General features: G+C 32.4%; 1 protein-coding gene across 3 annotated transcripts in view; it reads left to right on the top strand.

Moving 5' to 3' along the window:
* The window catches only part of YTHDF3 (YTH N6-methyladenosine RNA binding protein 3), a 39,462-nt gene extending 18,626 nt beyond the window's left edge, over positions 1-20,836 (top strand). For all 3 annotated transcript variants that reach the window (XM_031946356.1, XM_031946354.1, XM_031946355.1), the window contains 2 exons: positions 13,554-13,641; positions 17,639-20,836. In XM_031946356.1, coding sequence (XP_031802216.1) covers positions 13,554-13,641; positions 17,639-17,649 — 99 coding nt within the window. In that variant the 3' untranslated portion in view covers positions 17,650-20,836. The remainder of the gene's footprint in view (positions 1-13,553; positions 13,642-17,638) is intronic.
* The last annotated feature ends 840 nt before the right edge of the window (positions 20,837-21,676 follow it).

Raw genomic sequence — 21,676 nt, 5'->3', positions numbered from 1 at the left:
TACTTTAAAAATTTATTCCAATTTTTATTTTTTCATTGTTTTCATTTTACATTTATTTGTCAATTACCTCCCCCCCCCCACACACACACCTTCCATTCCCCATCACCCAGAGAACCATCCTTTAAAAGAAGAATAAAAAAGAGGAAGAAAGTTCAGTAAAACTTAGGAACACATCAGCCACATAGTGCATTCTTTTATCTCTTCTTTGTAACCAAGTTTAGTCATGATGACTTCACAGCATTTAATTTTAATTGTTTTGTTATTACACTTTCCACTTCCATTGTATAATTGTGATTATTGTTTCTGACTTTTTCATTTTGCATCCGTTCATTTGTCTTTCCATGCTTCTTTGTATTGATGATAGCCATTGTTTCTTAAGTTCCAGTAATGTTCTATTATATTCTTGTACATAACCTTAATTAGGAATTTTCAGATTGATCTATCTATTCCTCAGTTCTTTATCATTAACTTCTTTGGGGGGGGGGGTGTTAATAGGATTTTTATTTATTTACTTATTTTTATTAAAGCTTTTTATTTTCAAAACCTATGCATAGATAAATTTTCAACATTGACCCTTTCAAAATTTTGTGTTTCAAATTCTCCCCCTTTCCTTCAACCCCTCCCCCAAATGGCAAGTAATCCAATATATGTTAAACATATCATTTACTTATGATAGGACTTTTTTTTCCCCTTCCTTCATTCCTTCCTTCCTCCCTCCATCCATCTTTTCTTCCTTTCCTTTCTTCCTTACTGTCATTGACCTCCTTAATGTATATATGCAGAAGAATTTTTAGGTCAAATCCTTAGTCACTATCTTTGCATAATAGCATTTTCTTTTTTAGAGTGATTGATCATTTCCTTGCTCCACCCACATTATTCTCACATTAGTATTCCCATCATAGCAATTTCTGCAGCCTTTCTAATTTTCATTTTCTTTGCCAATTTAGTGGACGAGAGGTAATAATAGTAATAGCTCTAATATTTATGTGACACTTAACCATGTGCTAGGCATTGTGCCTTTAGGGAACACATTGACAGTCCTTACATTGAAGGAGCTCACAGTTTAATGAAGGAGATAATAATCAAACAAATGTATTTTTAAAAATTGTATTTGAGATAAGTAGAAAATAATTAAGAGAGGAAAAGTATTGGAAAAGAAATCTTCATGTTGACTGGGGGATTTTAGTTGGGTCTTAAAGGAGAGAATTTTAGACTTGGGGAGGGGGGGGGAATAACCAGAAAAACTGCCTGGAGCAAAAGCAAAGTGATAAAAGAGTCTGATTCATGGAATAGTAATAAGGCCAGTGTCACTGGATCAAAGAATGTATGACAAACAGTAAGATATAAGTAGATTGAAAAGGTAGGAGAGTTAGGGGGAGCTTAGTTATGAAAGGCTTTGAATGTCAAAAAGGATTTGTAATTTAGTCCTGGAGGTAATAGAGAGTCTTTAGAAGGTCTTTGAGTTGCATGGGTATGGTCAGAGTTGGATCTGTTTTTTAGGAACCCACTCATAATATCCATTTAATCAGGAAATTTCATGTGGAGGAATCCTAGATGTTCTATCTATGTAGTGGTCTAGTCCTTGGAAATATCTTGTCTTGGACATTCTTACAACAATTCTGAAGGGGATTTTGCTTCTCTGGTTTCAAGTTATTTGTGCAAATTCCTAGGTAATTCTGCTAAAATCTGGCAGTAACAAGACTTAGGATAGTTTAATACAATCTCTTAAATTGGGGAAAAACTATTCCATAAGTTAGGATTCTTATTCTTTAAATGACAGAACTATAAGGAACCCAAATTCACTTTAAAACGTCAGAGAATTTCAGTTTTTAATATACCACTTGTTCTTTCTATCTTGATCTAAACCCCCTACCTGACATGGACTATGCTATCAACAAACTGAAGGAAAAAAAAAGAAAGGATGAAAAATGAAGCCATTCTCTTTCTTAAAAAACATACTTCAAAATAGGAAAACAATTTCACTTTTTTTTAAAACAATTATCAATGTAATTTTACATATAAAATCCTTAAATCCAATTTTTGAGAACTAATTACTTGAAATATACTCAAAAGTCTGAATTTTCCATTTGATATTTGGAATCCAATCTTATTCATATAAATATGCATGTGTCCTAGTTCTTAGAGAAAACAGTCTAATGCTGTTACTTTCTCAAATTTTAGTGTTCATTTAATTAGAAAATTATTACATTATGTCTTTATACTTTATCTGACTCCTCCTTTAGGAGAATATCATTCTATTATAATTTGTACTCAAAATGTTGATAATTTTAATTTATTGAATAGATTCAATCTCACAACAACGAAAAGTTATATGAATCAAATTTATACAATTTGACTCTCCAGCGGTAGAAATCTGCAGTGAAAGGAAAAGGAGGGACATGGTTATGATAAAATCAAAATTCACTTCAAAGGCACAGAACAACTTGATATGAGCCCTTCCTTTAGATCTCTTAAGTCCAGGTAAGACATTTAACAGCTAGTCACATAATAGTGTTACACATAATTCACATGATATCAAAAATCTAGCTCAAGATTTAGGCAGGTAGGAGATATCTGTTTATAGCACTATAGGGAAGCTAAATCTAGAGCATCCTATCTTAGGCCATTATGCTGAAGTCATCACTTCATTTATTTCCAGGGACAGATATCTATCTGTGACAGTTTTCAGACTGTAGTATATGCCTTTTTCTGCTTTAGTAGTGAAATGTTGGTTTAATGAGCAGCAGACAGCCATGTCTGAAATTGAACTCAGAGCAGTATTAAATTGCTGTGCCAACAGATTTTACCTCAAGTAAGAGAATTTCACTAATTATAGTTTAGGGCTAGGTTATTGTTTTTACTCAAATGTTCAAACAGTTAAGAAGTAAAAAAAAAAATAAGAACATTTCACTTATTCTTCATTTAGAAATTAAGAATAATCATATTCTGAAGTTCCACCCATACATGATAGTTTACTAAAGGAAGTCCAGGGGCAGCTAGTTGGTGTAGTGGATAGAGCACCAGCCCTGAAATCAGGAAGACCTGAGTTCAAATTTGGCCTCAGACACTTAACACCTCCCAGCTGTGTGACCCTGGACAAGTCACTTAGTCCTCAACACCCCAGCAAAAAAAATAAATAAATAAAATAAAAATTTTGAAAAGTCCAAATGATTGTTAGTTGTGAGCTTCCAATCTGTATTGTCCATTCTACCTTAAGGCAAAATTGAAACTTGAGGTCTGTTGTTATTAAAGATGCAACCTCAACACATACTATTTAATAATTTATTGAAGTTACATCTTAATCACCATATACCTTTTCATAAATGATAGCTAAATTTCCAGATAAAAACTCATTTATTACAGTAAACTTATAAATGCCTTTATTTGACAAAGAATGGGAGAAGGGACACTATTTTCTCAGTCTTATTTTTAGAATTTTACAACATCCAGTCAGTAGGATTGATAAGATCTTATGATCATGCCTGATTATGAGTTTTAAGGGATTTTGATATCTGAAAGAATTTATGCAAGTTTTCCCCCAAACATTAACTTTAATCAACATCATCATTTTCAAACATGTATTTTTTTAAATGAAATCTGTGAACAACTTAGTTTATGATCCAACAGAATCCAGACCAAATAGAAGCCATTTCTGTAATAGAGAAGTAATTTCTCTTTTAATCTAGACCCCATTTACTATAATTTTGTAACAAATTTTACAAGAAATTTCAGAAAAGCAGTAATAACAGAAGATAATGTCTTTTTAAGCCTTTTAATTTCAAAATACATGCATAGTTTTAAACATTCACCCTTGCAAAATCTTGTGTTCCAGATTTTTTCTACCTCCCTTCCTCCCACCTCTTACACAGTAAAAAAATCTACTGTTAAATCCATATGTTAAACATGTGCAGTTAATTTAAACATATTTCCACATTTATAATGGAACACATGAAAAAGCAGATAAAAGAAAAATGAGAAAGGAAACAAAAAAACAAGCCAACAACAAAAAGAGATGAAAATACTATGTTGTGATCCACATTCAGTCCTCATGTGGGGAGGTGGAGGGAAGGGGTGCAGATGTCTCTCTCCATCACAAGTCTATAATTGGCCTGAATCATATCATTATTGAAAAGAACCCTGTCCATCAGAATACATAATCTTGTTGCTTTATATAATGTTCTCTTGATTCTACTCACTTCACTTTGCATCAGTTCATGTAAATCTCTCCAGACATTTCTGAAATCAGCCTGCTGATAGTTTCTTACAGAACAGTAATCTTCCATAACATTCATATAACATATCTTATAAAGCCATTCTCCAACTGATGGGCATCCACTCAGTTTCCAGTTCCTTGCCACCACAAAAAGAGCTGCTAAAACATTTTTGCACGTGTGGTTTCTTTTCCCCTTTTTTTATGATCTCTTTTGAGATACAGGCCCAGTAGAGACACTTATGGATAAAAAAATATGCACAGTTTAATAGCCCTTTGGGCATAGTACCATATTGTTCTCTAGAATGGTTGAATCAGTTTACAACTCCACTAACAAAGTAATAGTATGCCAGTTTTCCCACATCCCCTCCAACATTTATCATTTTTTTTCCTGTCATCTCAGCCAATCTGAGAGGTGTGTAGTGGTACATCAGAGTTATCTTAATTTGCATTTCTCTGATGAATAGTGATTTAAATAATTTTTTTCATAACTAGACATAGTTTTAATTTGTTTACTTAATAATTGTTTGTATCCTTTGATCATTTATCTATTGGAGAATGGTTTGTGTTCTTAAAAATTTGAGTTAGTTCTCTATTTTAGAAATGGGGCCTTTATCAATATCCTTGAATGTCAAAATGTTTTCCCAGTTTTTTGCTTCTCTTCTAATCTTGTCTGCATTGGCTTTGTTTGTACAAAACCTTTTTAATTTACTATAATCAAAATTATCCATTTTGCATTTCATAATGCATTCTAGACCTTTTTTAGCCACAGATTTCCTCCTTCACAGATCTGAGAGATAGACTATCCTTTATTCTTCTAATTTGCTTATAGTGTCACTCTTTATGTCTAAATTGTGAACCTATTTCGACCTTATTTTGTTATAGGGTATTAGGTGTTGGTCAATGCCTGATAATACTATGTATTTAAAACTAAAATTTATTGCCAATCATATAACATCAATTTATTTGAATGCATCTTTAAATTATCTTACAGAGTATTAGTCATTTTATTACCTTTGGCCATTTTATACTACTCCCATCAAAAACCAGGTATAGAATTACCCATCATGTTCAACTAAAGAAATAATTACAATAGTTAGCATGTATGTAATATTTCTAGATCATTTGATCCTCATAACAACCTGGGAGGTAGATGCTATTTCTGAGGCAGATAGAGGGAGGTGACTTGCTTAAGGTCACAGCTAATACATTTCTTCATGCCAAGTAGCAGTAGTTTCTATTTGGTTCTGATGTATAATAATTTAGTTTTAGAATAAAATTTTGTCTCATTTTCAAAGGTGCATGGTGGTACTACTAGCTCTCTGTCACTTTTTCTTTATTTCCTTTTAAATTTCCCAAAAAGGGCAGCTATGTGGCAAGTGGAGAGAGCACCAGACTGAAGTCAGGAGGACCTGAGTTCAAATCTGGTTTCAGACACTTAATACTTCCTAGCTGTGTGGGCAAGTCACAACCCCAATTGCCTCAGCCCATTCCCCCTCAAAAAAGAAAAGAAATTACCCAAAAAGCTAAATCAGTTTGTAAGGTGTCTCATCTTTCTCTGAAGCTTTCAGTTTTAATTCTGGATGAAAAGATGGTGAGAGGCTCAAAATGACAACCTCAAATTCCTATCTATCACCCTACTTTGGAGTTATAGACTTATCTAAAGCTTGTGATACATCCTTTGAATGGCTATTGAGGAGCAGAATATGGCATTTCCCAGATTATCAAAATAATTAATCTTTACTCCCTTATATTTCCTGCTTTGAAATTTCAAAACTCTTTTTAGGTTTTTAAGATCTTACAAATGCATAGTTTTTTAGAAATTCCTTAGTTGACCTAATTGGCCCAAATAATTTATTCTGTTTTATAAGACTTTGAAAATTCTATATCAGCCTTCCCAAAAGACATTTTTAGTTCCTGGTCATTTCTGTTATTGTGAAACAAAGGGTAGACAGAACTTCCTCAGGACTTCTCTTCTGTGTGTGTGTGTGTGTGTGTGTGTGTGTGTGTGTGTGTGTGTTTAATCTCTCTTCCAATGCCTTAATTCAATTTTGTTCTTAAATTGTTCTCTGACTTAAATACATTTTTCTCTTTTCATGGTTAATAAAAGTTAAGAACAAGCAGTTTTTAAGTACCAGATAAATTTAAACTACAAATTGTAAGGCTTTTTTTTTTTTTTTTTTTTTTTTTTTTTTTTGTGATGGTGATGGTTGTTGAGCAATTGAGGTTAAGTGATTTTCCCAGGGTCACATAGTTTGGAAGTATTGTGTGTGAGGTCAAATTTGAACTCGGGTCTTCCTGACTTAAGGGCTGATTCCCACTGTGCCATCTAGCTGCCCTTGCCTTTTTTTTTTTTTTTAAACTGCTTTTAATCTAACTTCAATTTCCTTTCTCTAATCAGTAAAATCAACTTTCTTTCTACCTTGCACAAAAATTATAGATTTATCAGTCTTCAGGGAAAGAGATAAGTCTAATTCTTCTCAGTATTTCTCAATAATTTTCTTATATTTCCTTAAAACAAATTGGACCAAGTGGTACTCCCACCCCCCAAAAAACTCACTAAAACATAAGTCTTTCCTTCCAGAAAGGGGAAAGAGGTGCTTAATCTTAACTGCACACTTCTAAAATCTACTAAGACCTTTTTAACAATTACCATAATTTGGAAATTTACAGTAAAGATATTATGTGTCAATTACAAATCAGGTTTATAATGCCATAAATTTTTACACATCAGGGACAAGTTTTCTGTTTTTTAAGGGAGTGGGGATCTGACTTTTTACTTCTGTTACTTTAACATAGTCAAGGCTGAAATAACAAAAGTATTTTTATTGGGATAGGGAGTTTGGCATCAGAAAGCTGTGAAAACTATTTCAAATATGAAACTTTATTAATATTCCCCAGAATTCTTACCTCTGGATGCAGTTTTCCTTTTTTCATACATCTTTTTGGCTGGCTGCATTTTCTTTGAAATATTCCAGAGTATCAAAATATACAAACAATGCTAAATATGACACAAAAACAAACAATTTTAGATAATACAATAAGAAACACATAGAAAGGTCACAGCACACAATTTACTAAAAGCTACTTCAGAGCCTTTGAGACCTATTGAGATTTTTATATATTTTAGATAAAATTTTAATTTTTTTATTGCATAATAATCAAGTGCCAAATTGAGACCAAAATAAATTTTATCATCTGATTCTCTTACAGTTTTCATAAATTTTCATATAGCACATTCTTCCACTGGTCCTAAGCTCTTCCCTTCCCACTAACACTCCCCATCCCCCCCCCCCCCCCCCCCCCCCCCCCCCCCCCCCCCCCCCCCCCCCCCCCCCCCCCAAAAAAAAAAATCTCATTTTCCCTAGGGAACGTCTTCAACAATGTAGAGGTTTACCTTAGCTTATTTTCTTAAGGGCACTTTTACTGTGAGATTTGCCTTAAATTCTTAAAGGGATTTCCCAAAGCTATGTACTTCCCCAACTGTAGAATGAATTATCTTCTATTTGGATTCCTTTCAAATCTATATATTAAGGCCTGCTCTTTCACTTAAGCTTCTGTCCCTTATCAGCTATTGGCTCTTGAACATTTTAAACGAAGTATTAAAGGCATCATAAACTCAACAGGTCCAAAACTAATGCATTATTTTTTCATTGAATAGCCAGAAAGTACAGAATTTTATTATTTTTCTTTTTAAAAAAGCTTTATTTATAAAATGTGTGTTTTATTTCTTTTCAAAATGATGAGATTTAGTTTTTAATAGCTTTTTATTTAAAAATATATGCAAAGATAGTTTTCAACATTCAGTCTTGCAAAACCTTGTTAAATATTTTTTCTGTTTTCATTCCCTCCACTAGACAACAATATATGTTAAAGTTGTCCAGTTCTTCTATACATATTTCCACAATTATCTTGCTACACAAGAAAAGTCAGATCAAAATAGGAAAAAAATGAGAAAGAAAACAAAAAATGAGCAACAACAACAAAGATGAGAAAATATTATGTTGTGATCCCAAAGATGAGAAAATATTATGTTGTGATTTACATTCAGTCTCCACAGTCCTTTTTCTGGCTACTATCGCAGTTATTGAAATTGGTCTGAATCACCTTTGTTGAAAAAAGCCATATCTATCACAATTGATCATCACATAATCATCATCTTGTTGCTGTGTCCAGTGTTCTCTTGGTTCTACTCGATTCACTTATCATGTAAGTCTCTCCAGGCCTTTCTGAAATCATCCTGCTGATCATTTTTTACAAGGCAATAATATTCTGTTACATTTATTACTCCATAACATATTTAAGCATTCTCCAGCTGATGGATGATGCATTTTATCTTTATCTTCCAAACTTGCCTATTTTTCTTGAAAGCGCTCCCACACTTCTAGCCCCCAGTTTATGACCATGTCATAATCCTGAATGCCTCACTTCACCTCACCCTTCATATTTAGTTAGCCAACAGATATTGTGCACAGCTTAGATAACCATCATCTTAACTCATCACTTCAACACCTAGATTACACCTTTTGCATAACTCCCTTCCTCAAATCTTTCATCATTTTATTCTATTCTATATACTGCCAGAGTGATTTTTCTGAAATGGAGATGTGACCATGTGATTCCCCTACTCAACCAATTATAATATAAAATATAAACTTTATTAGCTTTTAAAGCCCGTGATATCATGGCTTCAGTCTATCTCTTGGCCATTGTTGGACATTATTCCTTCTTCCTACAATAATGCAATCTAGATAAACTGGCATTCTCTTTATTCTTCTCACCAGACATACCATCTCTTGAGTTTTTGAATTGGCTGTCCCACATGATTGTAATGTACTCCCTTTTTATTTTCTGCCTTGGAGTTTCTTCTCCTAATCTGTATGAAGCTTTTCTTTATCCATCTACCTGCTAATACTCTTCCTGAGTTTATATGTACTTTAATACATCATATTTGCCAAGTTAAAAGATATTTGTATTACAAGTTCTTGTTCTCTTTGAAAGTTAGCTTTAAAAACTAATTCTATCCTTGTTAATAGAAATAAGATTTATAATGTTTTTTTCCCTCATAATCTTGAGACATAAGTGGTTCAAGTCTTACTATTCCTGTTTTACAGATGAGAAAATGGGCTCCAAAAGTTTTAGTAACTTGCCCCCATCCCCTGAATCCAGCATACTATTCATCATCCCAAGTTATAGGATCACCTTTTTATTTCATTTTTCTCTTTTGCTCTCATTAACTCTCCTACTCTAAATCTTTTATACTTCACTTTTTCCTTTCCTCAGAACTTAGAGGAAAAATGGTTCCTATATTTTTGATCACCATTTTATTTGTTGTCTTCTACAATACAAACTTTCTCTTGGTCATTCTCCTAAAGGGGAAAAAAAAAAACCCAAACACCATTCCTATGTATAATCTTACCCTCCACTTTCCCTCAGCTGTTACTTTTTTCCTTCTGCTAAACTAATTTGTTTATATCTTTTCTACTTCTCCCATTCACTCCCCAACCCCTTGCAGTCTGGCTTTATCCCAGCTTTTCTCCTTCTGTTGGCTAATGATTTCTCTATCATCAGATCAAATGGTACTTTTTTTAGTCCTTATCCTCCCTAACCTCTGAAGCATTTCCTACTCAATCTCCTTTCTTCCAAGCCCCATGACCATTCTCTTCAGGGAGGCATTCTTAAACCTCAATGCTTAAATTAATCTCTTACTCATTAGGTTTTTCATAAGACTTTTATTGCTCACCTTTGCATTTATCATATACTTATTTATATTAGCTATTTGTGCTGGAAGATTCCACACGCCATTAAATTTTGAGGTTAGTGCCTATCTTGTTCCATCTGTTTCTTTAGCCTAGCACAGGAATATATCAAATTCTGTTGAAAATAATTGAAATTAATCTCATAACTTGATATGTTAAAGTCTCATAATTTGGGGAAGGCTATCCCTTTCCTAAGCAGATATAGCGCCTTGTTTCCAAATCACCATTTAGGATTGTAGAATTTTGTTGCTATCAGAACCTTAGAGATCATCTAATAATACACATGAAAAGAACTTGGTTTTTAAAAAATTCTTTGATAATTGTGTTTCACTAAAGTTGGTTTCTAGTCTTTCCTCTGTGTTGTAAGGATCAAATGAAATATTTGTAAAGTGTTTAGCTCAGTGCCTGACACTATATGCTATATGAATGTTTTTCTCTTCTTCCCTTAATCTGAGAAGAGGTCCATCTGTTCACCATATTGCCAGAGAGGTACATAACACAAAACAGATAAAAAAATCCTTCATGTAGTACATCTCATAGATGAGGAAAATAGGTTAAACCAGAAAGGTTAAACCACTTGGGAAATTCATAAAGCTCTTACTTCTAGTCTAGTAGTGTTCTTTTTACTCTACTTGTAATTCCATAATATGTATACAGATATAGAAATATATACAAATTCCAATTATCACCCGTTCTTCTTCAGTAGTCTTTAATTTTAGAATTGATAAAGAATTAGAGAGGAAATTTTTTAGTGTCTATCATGTAAAATTTTAAACATTTGCTATATGCTAAACTTTTATATAAATATTGGTATCTAGGAATAAACTTGTCATACAAATTTTTAATTGTCCTGAAAAAGAATGGAATACTAGATAAATTTTTTTTTATTTAAAAATAAAATTAATCAGCAGTCTTCATCTTTTAAAAATGACATGCATTAAACTTGCTGAAAATACAGTGTTTTGTGTTTGCATTAGTCAAATGACACTCTACAGAAATTTGGGCCTGGTCCTGCGATCTGAATTCCCTCTCTGCAGCTCTATTGCTTACTTAGAGTTGCCTGAACTTTGCTGATGGCTGCACAGCATAGGCCAGAGATAAGATTTCATCCCAGGCCTTCTTGATGACTAGGGCTAGCTTTCTATGTCTTTGCTAGCCACACTCACGCACATGTTAAAAGTTTTTTTTAACTATTACTAAACTTAAGTTTGCTCAAAAGTAGAAAATGAATTGATCTGGAAATTAGGACATTTGGGTTGGGTGTGTACTCTTTCTTGATATAGCTATGTGTATCTTTTGTACTTTCTGTGCCAGTTTTTCTGAGGTTTAAAAGGTTGGGATAGAGGAGATAATCTGAAATTCTTTCCAACTCTGCTTTTGAGTGATTTAAGGAAATTCTATGAGGACCATATTTTTTAGAACTTACAGTTTTTCTTCTGTTGTATATTTTCTTTAGTAACTAATTGTGAAGTTTAAACTGGAGCTGAAGACTTGAGGACCACTAGATGGCTCTTTATTCACTTCTAAATCTTGTATTAGCTTTACTTGTTTTTATATTATATCAAGTCTTGGTTATTAAACAAAATAAATAAATTGAACTTCAAATAAGAGCCAGTGATGCTTTTTATTTTACTTTTTAATTGAGTGGAAAATTTTAAAATAAAGGATTAGTAGTCTGCCTGATTACAGTAATATTGTTAACTCCATGTGATAGGTTAAGAATTAATTTCTTCATCAAAAGTTTTATTTTCAGAAGTAGAAATTATATTTTAGAGGATTAGGAATCTTAATAGCAAATATTCCAGATGAGGCAAAGACCCTCCCGTGGTATTTTATTTTAAAAAGGAGAAGATTCATAGGACTGATTGTGGATTTAATTCTGGAAGACACTTTAAGGAAGATGTTAGAGAATGACCTGGGAAAACAGGAAAAGGATTCTAGGTAATAGAATTAGAAGGGGGTTTTAGAGGCCAGAGTATGTCTAATACTTCTTCCCACTATTTCCCTTCCTCCTCCCCTCCTCCCCCCCCCAATTCCTCTTCCACTATTTTGCTGATGTGACTAAGGCTCAGAGAAATGAATGATTTGTCTCAGGTCATAGAAAAAAAAAAATGACTTGGATCATTAGAAATTCTAGTTTTGGAAGAAGTTATTGGTGAACAAGTTTCTTTATAGCAAAGCAGCTTCCTAAACTGATTAGAGATGCAAGTGCTCATCTTAGATCAGACCTTCTTAGTCTTTTTTGGTGTTAAGTTAGTAGGGGCTAGAAAGGTTTTTTTGGGGGGGCTTTAAAATTAGAAAGAAACCCTGTGTAACATGAAAGAAAAGGAAAAAGTGAAAAAGGAGGTAGGACTTTCCCCTAAGTTTGGGCCTTTTTACCCTCAACTAAGAGGAAGTAAGTAGAATCTTTAAATGGAGATGTTTTTAAAATATAGCCACAAAATATATGCCATCCTTCTTTAATGTCTTTTGAATTTTTGTCCCCTTTCCCCCAACACAACACATTTCTTTTTTTTTTTTGACAGTTAAATAGTTGAGCTTCCAAATTAAAAAAAAAAAAGCATAATATTTTAAAAATAAAAATAATTATAAGAGCTTTCTTGGTTTAGATGTGTGATTTTATAGTGTAAGGAAACAACCTTCAATAAAGCTACGATCTCTCTAACTTAGTTTTTTAGTTTCCTGTGACATTAAAAAATTGTCACTTGATTATATTATGTATCAGAAGCAGTATAAGAACTTAGAAATAATTGACTCCAAGGTCAGCTGCTTTGTCAGTTATATCACATTCTTAATCATGGAAGCCACATGATATGGCAGAACTTGAACCTTGATGGGAATTAGAAAACCTGGGTTCTAGTTGCAAGTTTCTTCATTTGATGTGTAACTTTGAGAAAATCATTCAATAGTCTTTTGCATAATGAAATATACATGATGCACAACTAGTGAATTATTCTATCAAAGTTTTACTTCCCTAGTGTTATTAATTTTACACAGAAATAATTGGTACTCAGATTCTATTCTTCATTGTGTCAGAGACCAAATTCCAACTTCTCTAAGGATATGTCAGTAGAAGTATTCTTTGAAATATTCTATCATGCAGTGAAGGTTTTGAGTAAAACATTCTGCTTTTGTAACCAGTTTTCCAAGTGATCATCAGCTAATCAGGGAGACTCATAACCATGAAACAAACAAAAAAATTCACTTGTGATTTTGTAAAATCTGGCAGATGCTGACTGTAGAAAGTATTGGGACTCTTGTGCCAAAAATAAACATGACATAATTTTAATGGTACTGTGAAAGTTACAAATTTGTGTACTTTCTACCCAATATTTTTTCCAGGTTACCTGTTGAAATGGCTAGTCCATTCAGTTATTAAGCATTGCCAAAATGTGATACTGGTTTTTGTAACACATGGAGCATGGTCTTTCAGAATTTTTAGCATCATTAATAAATTAGTTTGTCAATCATTCAGTTATTTATTTGTGAAGTGAAGCTGATACATAGGCACTTAGATTAACTATGACTAATATTTTTCTTTGAAGTGTACTAACAATTTTTTTGCCTTTCAATTCTATCTTTAGAAGATACAACACTTCCTTGCTAGGGGAAATATTGAGAGGGTCCCTATAAGCATATACTACCTTCCCACTAGCGAAGTTATGCTCTCAGGTATGAGAAAACAGAATTTAGATTCCAAGCTACTCTTCTAACAGTATGACTCACTATATGGAATTAATGTTTCTTTCTCAAGTTGACTAAAATGAATTTTGGAAATTCAGATTTTGTTTTTTGATTAACTTCCATCATAAAATCTAGACTTTACCTAGAAAACGATTTTGCAGCCAAACTTAATATATGAAGTTTTGGCATCATAGATTTTTTTTCCTTTTATATTAATAGTAAAAATAAAGTTGTAATCCCAAAACAAAATGTCTTTAGGTTTAAGTACAGTCAGCAATACATTTGTTTCTAGTTATTTTTATTCTCTACAACAAACACTTTAATGTTGCGGGCATTATTTAAATTATTATAAAGTATCTTAACATCTTAAAAGTTATTTTAAAATTAAGATTTCTTCAACTGTAGTTTAACACAAGATAGTTAAAATATTATTCAGTCACCTAAAATATTATGCAGTCAATAAAATCTTTGTTTCAGTAATAAAAGGAAGTTGTGCTTTTCTGCTTTTCTAATTCACAAACAGTTTTTCATTTGGAATGAATTTAGAATTGTATTTAATCCAAGTTGCTTTAGGGCTGGAGATAGCTTTTTGTTTATTTTTGTTTAATGCATACTAGGCACAAATTCTTTTTTAAAATTTATTTGAACTACATTGCAAAATAAAGAAAATATTTTTTATGTGCAGAAGGAATGTCAACTATACAACAATTATTCAATTAAGGATAAATCCAAGTACAGGATAACTGGACATAATTTGTGTTTAATCTTATTGATTAATTGCATTTTCTTTGGTATGCTATTAAAATTTCAATCACAAATATTGATTTAATTAAAATTGTTGATGATACCATGAAAAAAGCATTTCTATGTATTTAGATAACTCTTCCCCATTATTCAAGGTACACTCCAATAATTTACTAGTAAGAAAATGACTTGTAGTTGTCCTCAGACACTTGTCATATGTAACTTTTGTGAGAAAATTGCATGAGCATATTATAAAACACTAGAGATTATCATAATTTTTTATCCATATTGCTATAAATAACCAAAATTTGTCATAGATGCAAATGCTATAAACATAAACATGCCCCTTTCTCTCTGACAACTGCCACCACTTTTGTGCCGTTCTTCACCACCTCATGGTTGGCATCCAGTTCATCCTTCAGCCACCAGGCAAAGTAATTTTCTTATTGTGCAGTTTTGACCATGTGAGTTCCCTCCCTTTCAGTGTTTCCCTATCACCTTCAGGATCAAATATAAATCCTGCATAGCATCCAAAATCTTCTCCTGGCTTGCATGACTGTGCAACTAAAATTTCATCTTCTAGAAGAATGCAAGCTTAATTCTAGTGCTTTCCCTTTGTTTAATTATTTCTTATTCATTATATATAACTTATTAGTTCCTTATTTTTTTCACCATTTACGGTTCCTAGAGGACAGGGACTATCTTTTGCCTCCCTTTTCCCCCCTGATGCTTAGTATATGCCTGGCACATAGTAGGCACTTAATAAATTTTTATTGACTCACTGCCCTTATATCTTTGAAACAGTTTCCTTCTGATGTGATCAGTCATAGAGAAATAGATTCTAATAGATTTTTTGTCATTGACCTTAACTGAGACTGGAAGTAAGATTATATGCTTAGAGCTGAATGGGACCTTAGAGGTTTATTCTTTCAAATTCCCTTATTATAAGGAAACTGAAGTTCAGAGAGGTAAATTATAATAGGTAATGTCCTATATAAAGTCCTATATAAATAGGACTTTAAGGTTTGCAAAGCACTTTACTTACACTGCCTTTTGATCTTGACAACTGTGTGAAGCAGGTAGTTCCATCATTTTACAGATGAGAAAATTGAGAAAAAGATCAAAAGACTTGCCTAGGATCATGTAATGAGGGAGCTATGGGGTGCAATGATTGTAGTCCTGTGCCTGGAGTCAGGACCTTAGACACTTCATTTAACCCTATATGGCTCCATTTTCTCATCTGTAAAATTAACTGGAGAAAACTTCTAGTATCTTTTCTAAGAAAACCTCAAATGGTGTCACAGAGTTGGACTATCATAAATGAAAATAAGAAAGGATAAATTTGGGGCAGCTAGATAGCACGGTAGATAAAATTCATCTTCATGAGTTGAAATATCTCTTCAAACAATAATAACTTATCTCTGGGCACATCACTTAACCCTGTTTGCTTCAGTTTCCTCATCTATAAAATGACTTGGAGAAAGAAATGGCAAGCCACTCCAATCTTTGCCAAGAAAACCTTAAATAGCACCATGAAGAGTCAGATGTGACTGAAACAATTAAACAAGAAAAAGAGTTGTATAACTAGCAAATATTACATCCTGACTCCCAATTAAGTCCTTTTCTGACTTAGGTGAATTGGTAGGCAATGACTTACTCAGTCACACTACTTTTGAATATCCATGGGATTGCTCCAAAATCCATATTCTTTCCAATGTACTATACTGTCACCTTTTATTTCCTAAATGGAGGAAATTAGTAAAATCTTTAAAAGAAGTAGGCAAATAATTATAATACACATGGAAAGGAAACGGATCCCCCTAATCCTTTTATGCTACACAAGTTATTCAATCCTATGTGGATTTTTACAGATGTTACGATGTCTTTCATTCTTTTTTTTTTTTTTAATTCTATTTTTTAAAATATATATATGTGTAAACATTCATTTTGTATGAGTGAAAAATCTGCTTGCTTTATGGTCTATCTCCAGCTGTTATTAACCAACTGTTGAATTCTCCTGTACTTGTCATTCAAATGCTAATTAATCTCTGCTTAGTAGAAAAAAACACCCAAAACTTTATAACATCATTGCTCATGATATTTTCTTCCCCTGAGGCAATTGGGTTAAGTAATTTGACCAGGGTCACACAGCTAGGAAGTGTTAAGTGTCTGAGGTCAAATTTGAACTCCAGTCCTCCTGACTTCAGGGCTGGTGCTTTATCTATTTTGCCACGTAGCTGCCCCCCCCCCCCCCCCCCCCCCCCGCCCCCGCCCCCCCCCCCGTGATAAATTTCAAAGTGAAATAGACTGCTCTATCCCTTGGCAGAAAATCTGAATTGATTAAAGAATATGTAAGTCCTAGTGTCAGATTGATTTGGCAGAGAAATTTAATATTGATGTCTTCTTAGTCTGTTGTATTTGAAATAAAACAATAAATAAATAAATAAAACAAGGTAACAAGAAATTAGAATAGAATACTTAAAGTAATACATGATATATAAATGAATTGTTTCAATTGTATAAAGTTGTTTGAAGTGATTGTATTGCTTTTGTTTCAGGAATAATATGAAAATGGAGAACTATTCTTTAGTTTTAAAATTTCAGGATTTTCCATCATCCCACTCTTCACTAGGACTATCTATCCCTTATTTTCTCTTATGCTTCTTTCAGACCATTCTCGTTAACTTTCTAGCTGATATGACATATTCATTCTTAGCTTGATGCTTACAGACATTCTTAGACTTTCCCCTATGTCTAAATTCTAATATCTATTGTGCTTATTTTTTAAAGTGTTGTTAAAATACACACAGAATTTTATAAATCTTAAATCATTCTGTAGGTGTTAATGCCTGAGACTCTGATACTTTAAGTGACTTGATAATATTAAGTGACATGGTCACACAAAAATTGGGGTCAGGGTTGGACTTCAGTCAAGACATATTTTTTCTGATTCTGAGCCCAAGTATACTATTTTTTTAAAAATAAGTTTTTATTGATGTTTTTATTTATTCTGATTAACAGAAGCTGTAACTGTGTAGTATTTAAAAAGCATTATTATTATTTTAGTAATGATCTATTTAGAATTTGGTTATAATGTGTTAATGACCATACAGGAAAATGTTGGTTTGGACAGCATTATGGAGGAATGCCCCTATATTAAACAGAAAAAATGACAATTATTACAAATGAAATGAAAAGAAAAGCATTCTTTTATAACTTGATTTTTTTTTTTTTTCTTCAGGAGAGAAATAGAAACAAACAATAACTATGTGGAGATGCCCTGCTAGAATTACAACACTAATGATGTAGACTCTGGAAATGCCTCCTATGTCTAAGAAGACGTTATTAAAGCTTTTTTTTTTTTTCTTCTGCTTAAGGTGACATCTTTGAACACTTTAACACACAATTGACTCTTCTTGTATTGGTTCTCATCAGCGCATTTGCCCTTATACTCTCTCACCAAACACTTGAGAACTGTAACTTTGTCAAGCACTTTCTGTCCTGAAGCTTTTACCAGTATCTGCTGTCTTTTGTAATTATGCATCCTAGCTAAGGCACAGGAGACTGAATGAATGCAAGGATTCATTAACTCTTTGAATTTGTTAAATACTAACAACCATTAGAAGTGGTTCAATGATGTAAGATTCATACTGCTTCAACTTTTTCTTTGTCGTAGTTTTTTAATTGTCAATTTTTAGCTCTTTGACAAATTAAAAGCAAAATCATGCCATATTTAGTCCTGGAGTAAAACTCAAGTCTAAATGTTCATGTGAAAATTATTGTAGTAAACTTTCAATATGGCAAAGCAACCTTAAGCTATATTTTAGCCAAACAAAATATAATCTAAAATTATATTAGAATGATATTTCCCTTGTCTCAAATTGTTTGGTGTAACAGCATATTGATATGCAGCTTGGTGGATGTCACCAATTAATGCACATTCTTCTTCCTCTTCCCCTATTCTCCTCCCCCAACTTATAACATGTATACTGAAAAATGTGCATTTGTCTGAGGAATTATTTTGTTTGCTACCACTTGATGAATCTCAAAGTTTTAAGTAAATGTACCTCAGTCTAATCAGACTTTTTATGACCTTTCTAACTACATTTAAAATAATCCTTAATTCTTATTTCTGGATCTTTGCGAGCCTGACAGATTGCTATCATGAAGTAAAAAATTTACTCCTAGATGATTCATTAGCTAAATAAACATAGTTCTTGTTTAGCAAGCATATACTGTTTCTCACCTTTTTTCCTCCAGCTTTCGCAGTGTTCTAGCATCCTCAAAATACTTTGAAATATGGCCTTGATCCATGAATTAAATCAGTATCTAAGTGAATATATTGATGTTTTATTGATCAGAGCTATATTAATGGGAATATAGCATATCTGGGTATTCTTGTAGTTGGCTTTTTTTTTTTTAAACATCTTACCTTTTCTTTAATTTTAGCTACATATCAGCATTAATTTTGTATCTTGGAAGAAATTGATTTAAACAATTTAAAACATCAAGCATCTGTATTAACTGATTTGATTGCATAACATGATGATGATGAACATAATATACTAGCACCAGAAATTACTGTCCTAAACGGAAAAAACTGTGTAGAAAGAAAATGTTTTAAGGCTGTTAATAGCAATACAGAAGATCCGAATACCTTGATGTTTCACATTACTCCACATATGTTCACATCATGTTTGGAAATGTTTCTATTTACTGTGGTCTCAGTGATCACTTCAGTTCCAAAATTTAATGATAAATATAGCATTGGTTTCTCTGAGGCTTTCATTTAAATATTTTTAGGTTGCACAGTTCTTCCTGTATAAATACTGTATCCAAATGAAATGATACAGTATTTACAAATAACTATAGCTATTTCACAGCTACTTAGTAGTCAGTCTAGTTATTTCAGTGTGTTGATAACATTCAAATCTCAGTAGCATAAAACAAAAACACTTTTCTTAAAAGGAAATTGCACCTATTTTACCCATTCTAAGTGTTTAAAAAAGTAAGCCATGAAACTTTTTATATCGTGTCTGTTGTAGTTGTTTATAATTGCAATTGGCATTTGGGTATAGTTACCAAACTTTTTTTTTTTAATCAGTAATGATAATAGGGCATATCATATCATCAGGATGTTGGCTATTCTGCTTGATCTAAGGAACTGATCCTTTAGAGCTTCAGAGAGAGCCTGAGCCCTTCTCTACCCCCAGAGGGCCTCTATTTTTGGCACTTTAATACAAATTTTGTTTTTTAAAAATACATCTAGTTCAAATTTGTTTAATTTACATAGACTTCTATGGAATAAATCAGCATGGGAGCACTTTTCAGCAAGCCAGCTGATTGCAATAGCAGGCTCAAATGTCATGTGTAATTAAATAGTTTGAAATAAGATTTATTCACAGTGAGAAATACATTGCAGTGCCTTCAACCTGGATTGCTAATGTTAAGTGAAATAGGTGCAATAGTCCTTTGGAATAAGAATTTTCTATTTTATAATGTAGGGTTTTCTCCCAATTGGTAATTGTTTTTCTTCATTAAATTTTCTTCTAAGCACCCGTTTTCTCTTCCTTCTTGGTCTATCAACATAGTACTTATAAGATTTATTTTCCTTCAGTGAAGCTAGTAGATAATTGTCTCAGCAGCACAACTGAATGTTCTTTAACTGTAGGACCAAATGGCAGAGAACCTGGGTTCTGAGATGGGAGAGCACTTACCAAATATTTGAAGTAATAGAGAATACAGAAAAATTATTGGCCCAGTAAATTTTTTGTTTAATGTTTTTCCTAGTTCTGGTTTGAATGTTTCTTATTAAAATTACCTTCTGTAGGTATTTTATGTTGGAAGGTGTTCTAGTTTATATATTTAAAAGTAAAAAACTAACTAACCAAAATTAGTATTCTTTCTCTATACATACTGGTATACATACTGGTACTTGCAGATTCTTTCCAAAAGAAGCCCCAGCCTTTTTTTAGTTTTGGTATTTCTTTCCACATTTTTAACTTAAAATAGTCATTCTAACTCAAGAACTGTTTTCTTTTTGAATACCATGCATGGGGGTGGGGCTGATGTTAAACAGTTTGCAATAAAAAGAATCAGCTTAAATAATTTAATACTTTCAAATGAATTTTGCATCCTTTAAAAATAAGTTTTAAGGAATTTAAGAGACTTGTGTTTTCATTAAGTTTTGCATATCTTTTGTTATGCCATGTAAATTCCCTTCTCTTTTTCTTATGATTAAAGAAAAGGTTATGATAAAATGATTAGTTCATTTACATTCTCTTGTAGCAAGAACATGGGACTTTGAATTTTGTCGTGTTTGGGTTTGTTCATTCATGTGAATGATGGTACAGTTGGGTGAGGATTTCTGTTATGGTACCAAAACTCACCATTTGGTCCTCTTTAATCTTTGAGGGTTTCAATAAAAACTGTTCACTCACACCTGCCTTTTTTTTTTTTTTCCTATATTTTCTTTTGTTAATATATAAGATATTGACCAATGAAGAATAAATTTTGCAACATTTTTTGCTTAACAGAATTATGGTTTTCCTGATATACACCTTTCCCTCTGAGTACAAATGGATTATATCACAACATAATTTGAAATTTAGCTTTAAAACAGCCTTTTCAGGTTTGTGTTAATACTTTCACTATAGAATAATTTTTCTTATTTGAACAGGTGGTATAAACTCAATTTTTTAGAATTATTTACCTGTTTTTTTTTTTTTTTTTTTTTTTAAGCAATAATATCAAGCTAGGGCAACACAACTCTTTTCTAGTTTTTACATGCCTGTTAAATTTTCCTCCTTGGGAAAAAAAAATCAAAACCGTCCAATCTCTTTCCTCTTTTCCTACTCAGTCCTCAAGCTGAATGTCACAAGCTTATCTTGAGCTTTTAATCCCTATACCTTGATGATAATACTGAGGGAGCATGCTTGTAAATAGCAATTATGCTGTAGAGATATTTTAAGAAAACTAGAATGTGGGGGTGATGTTGACACAAAGCAGTCTCTTCATCTCCTACCATACTCCTTTAATTTATTGGAAGTTATTTTGATTGCACCTTGTGTTTCTCATTACAATACTTGATATTCTATCCATATATTAATATGGAATATTTCTATACTGGGAACAACTTTGTAACTTTATTTTTAAGGATAATCACTAAAGCTGAATACTTAAAATTTGCGTAATTACAATAGCAAGAAAAGTTACTACCTACAAGGCACTATTAAGATTCACCTTTTATTTTGCTATTTTTTTGTTTTCTTTCATGTAC

The sequence above is a fragment of the Sarcophilus harrisii genome, chromosome 1, assembly GCF_902635505.1.
Source record: "Sarcophilus harrisii chromosome 1, mSarHar1.11, whole genome shotgun sequence".
Taxonomy (NCBI): domain Eukaryota; kingdom Metazoa; phylum Chordata; class Mammalia; order Dasyuromorphia; family Dasyuridae; genus Sarcophilus; species Sarcophilus harrisii.
The sequence above is the reverse complement of the archived record's forward strand: the minus strand, read 5'-3'. Positions and strand labels throughout refer to the sequence as shown.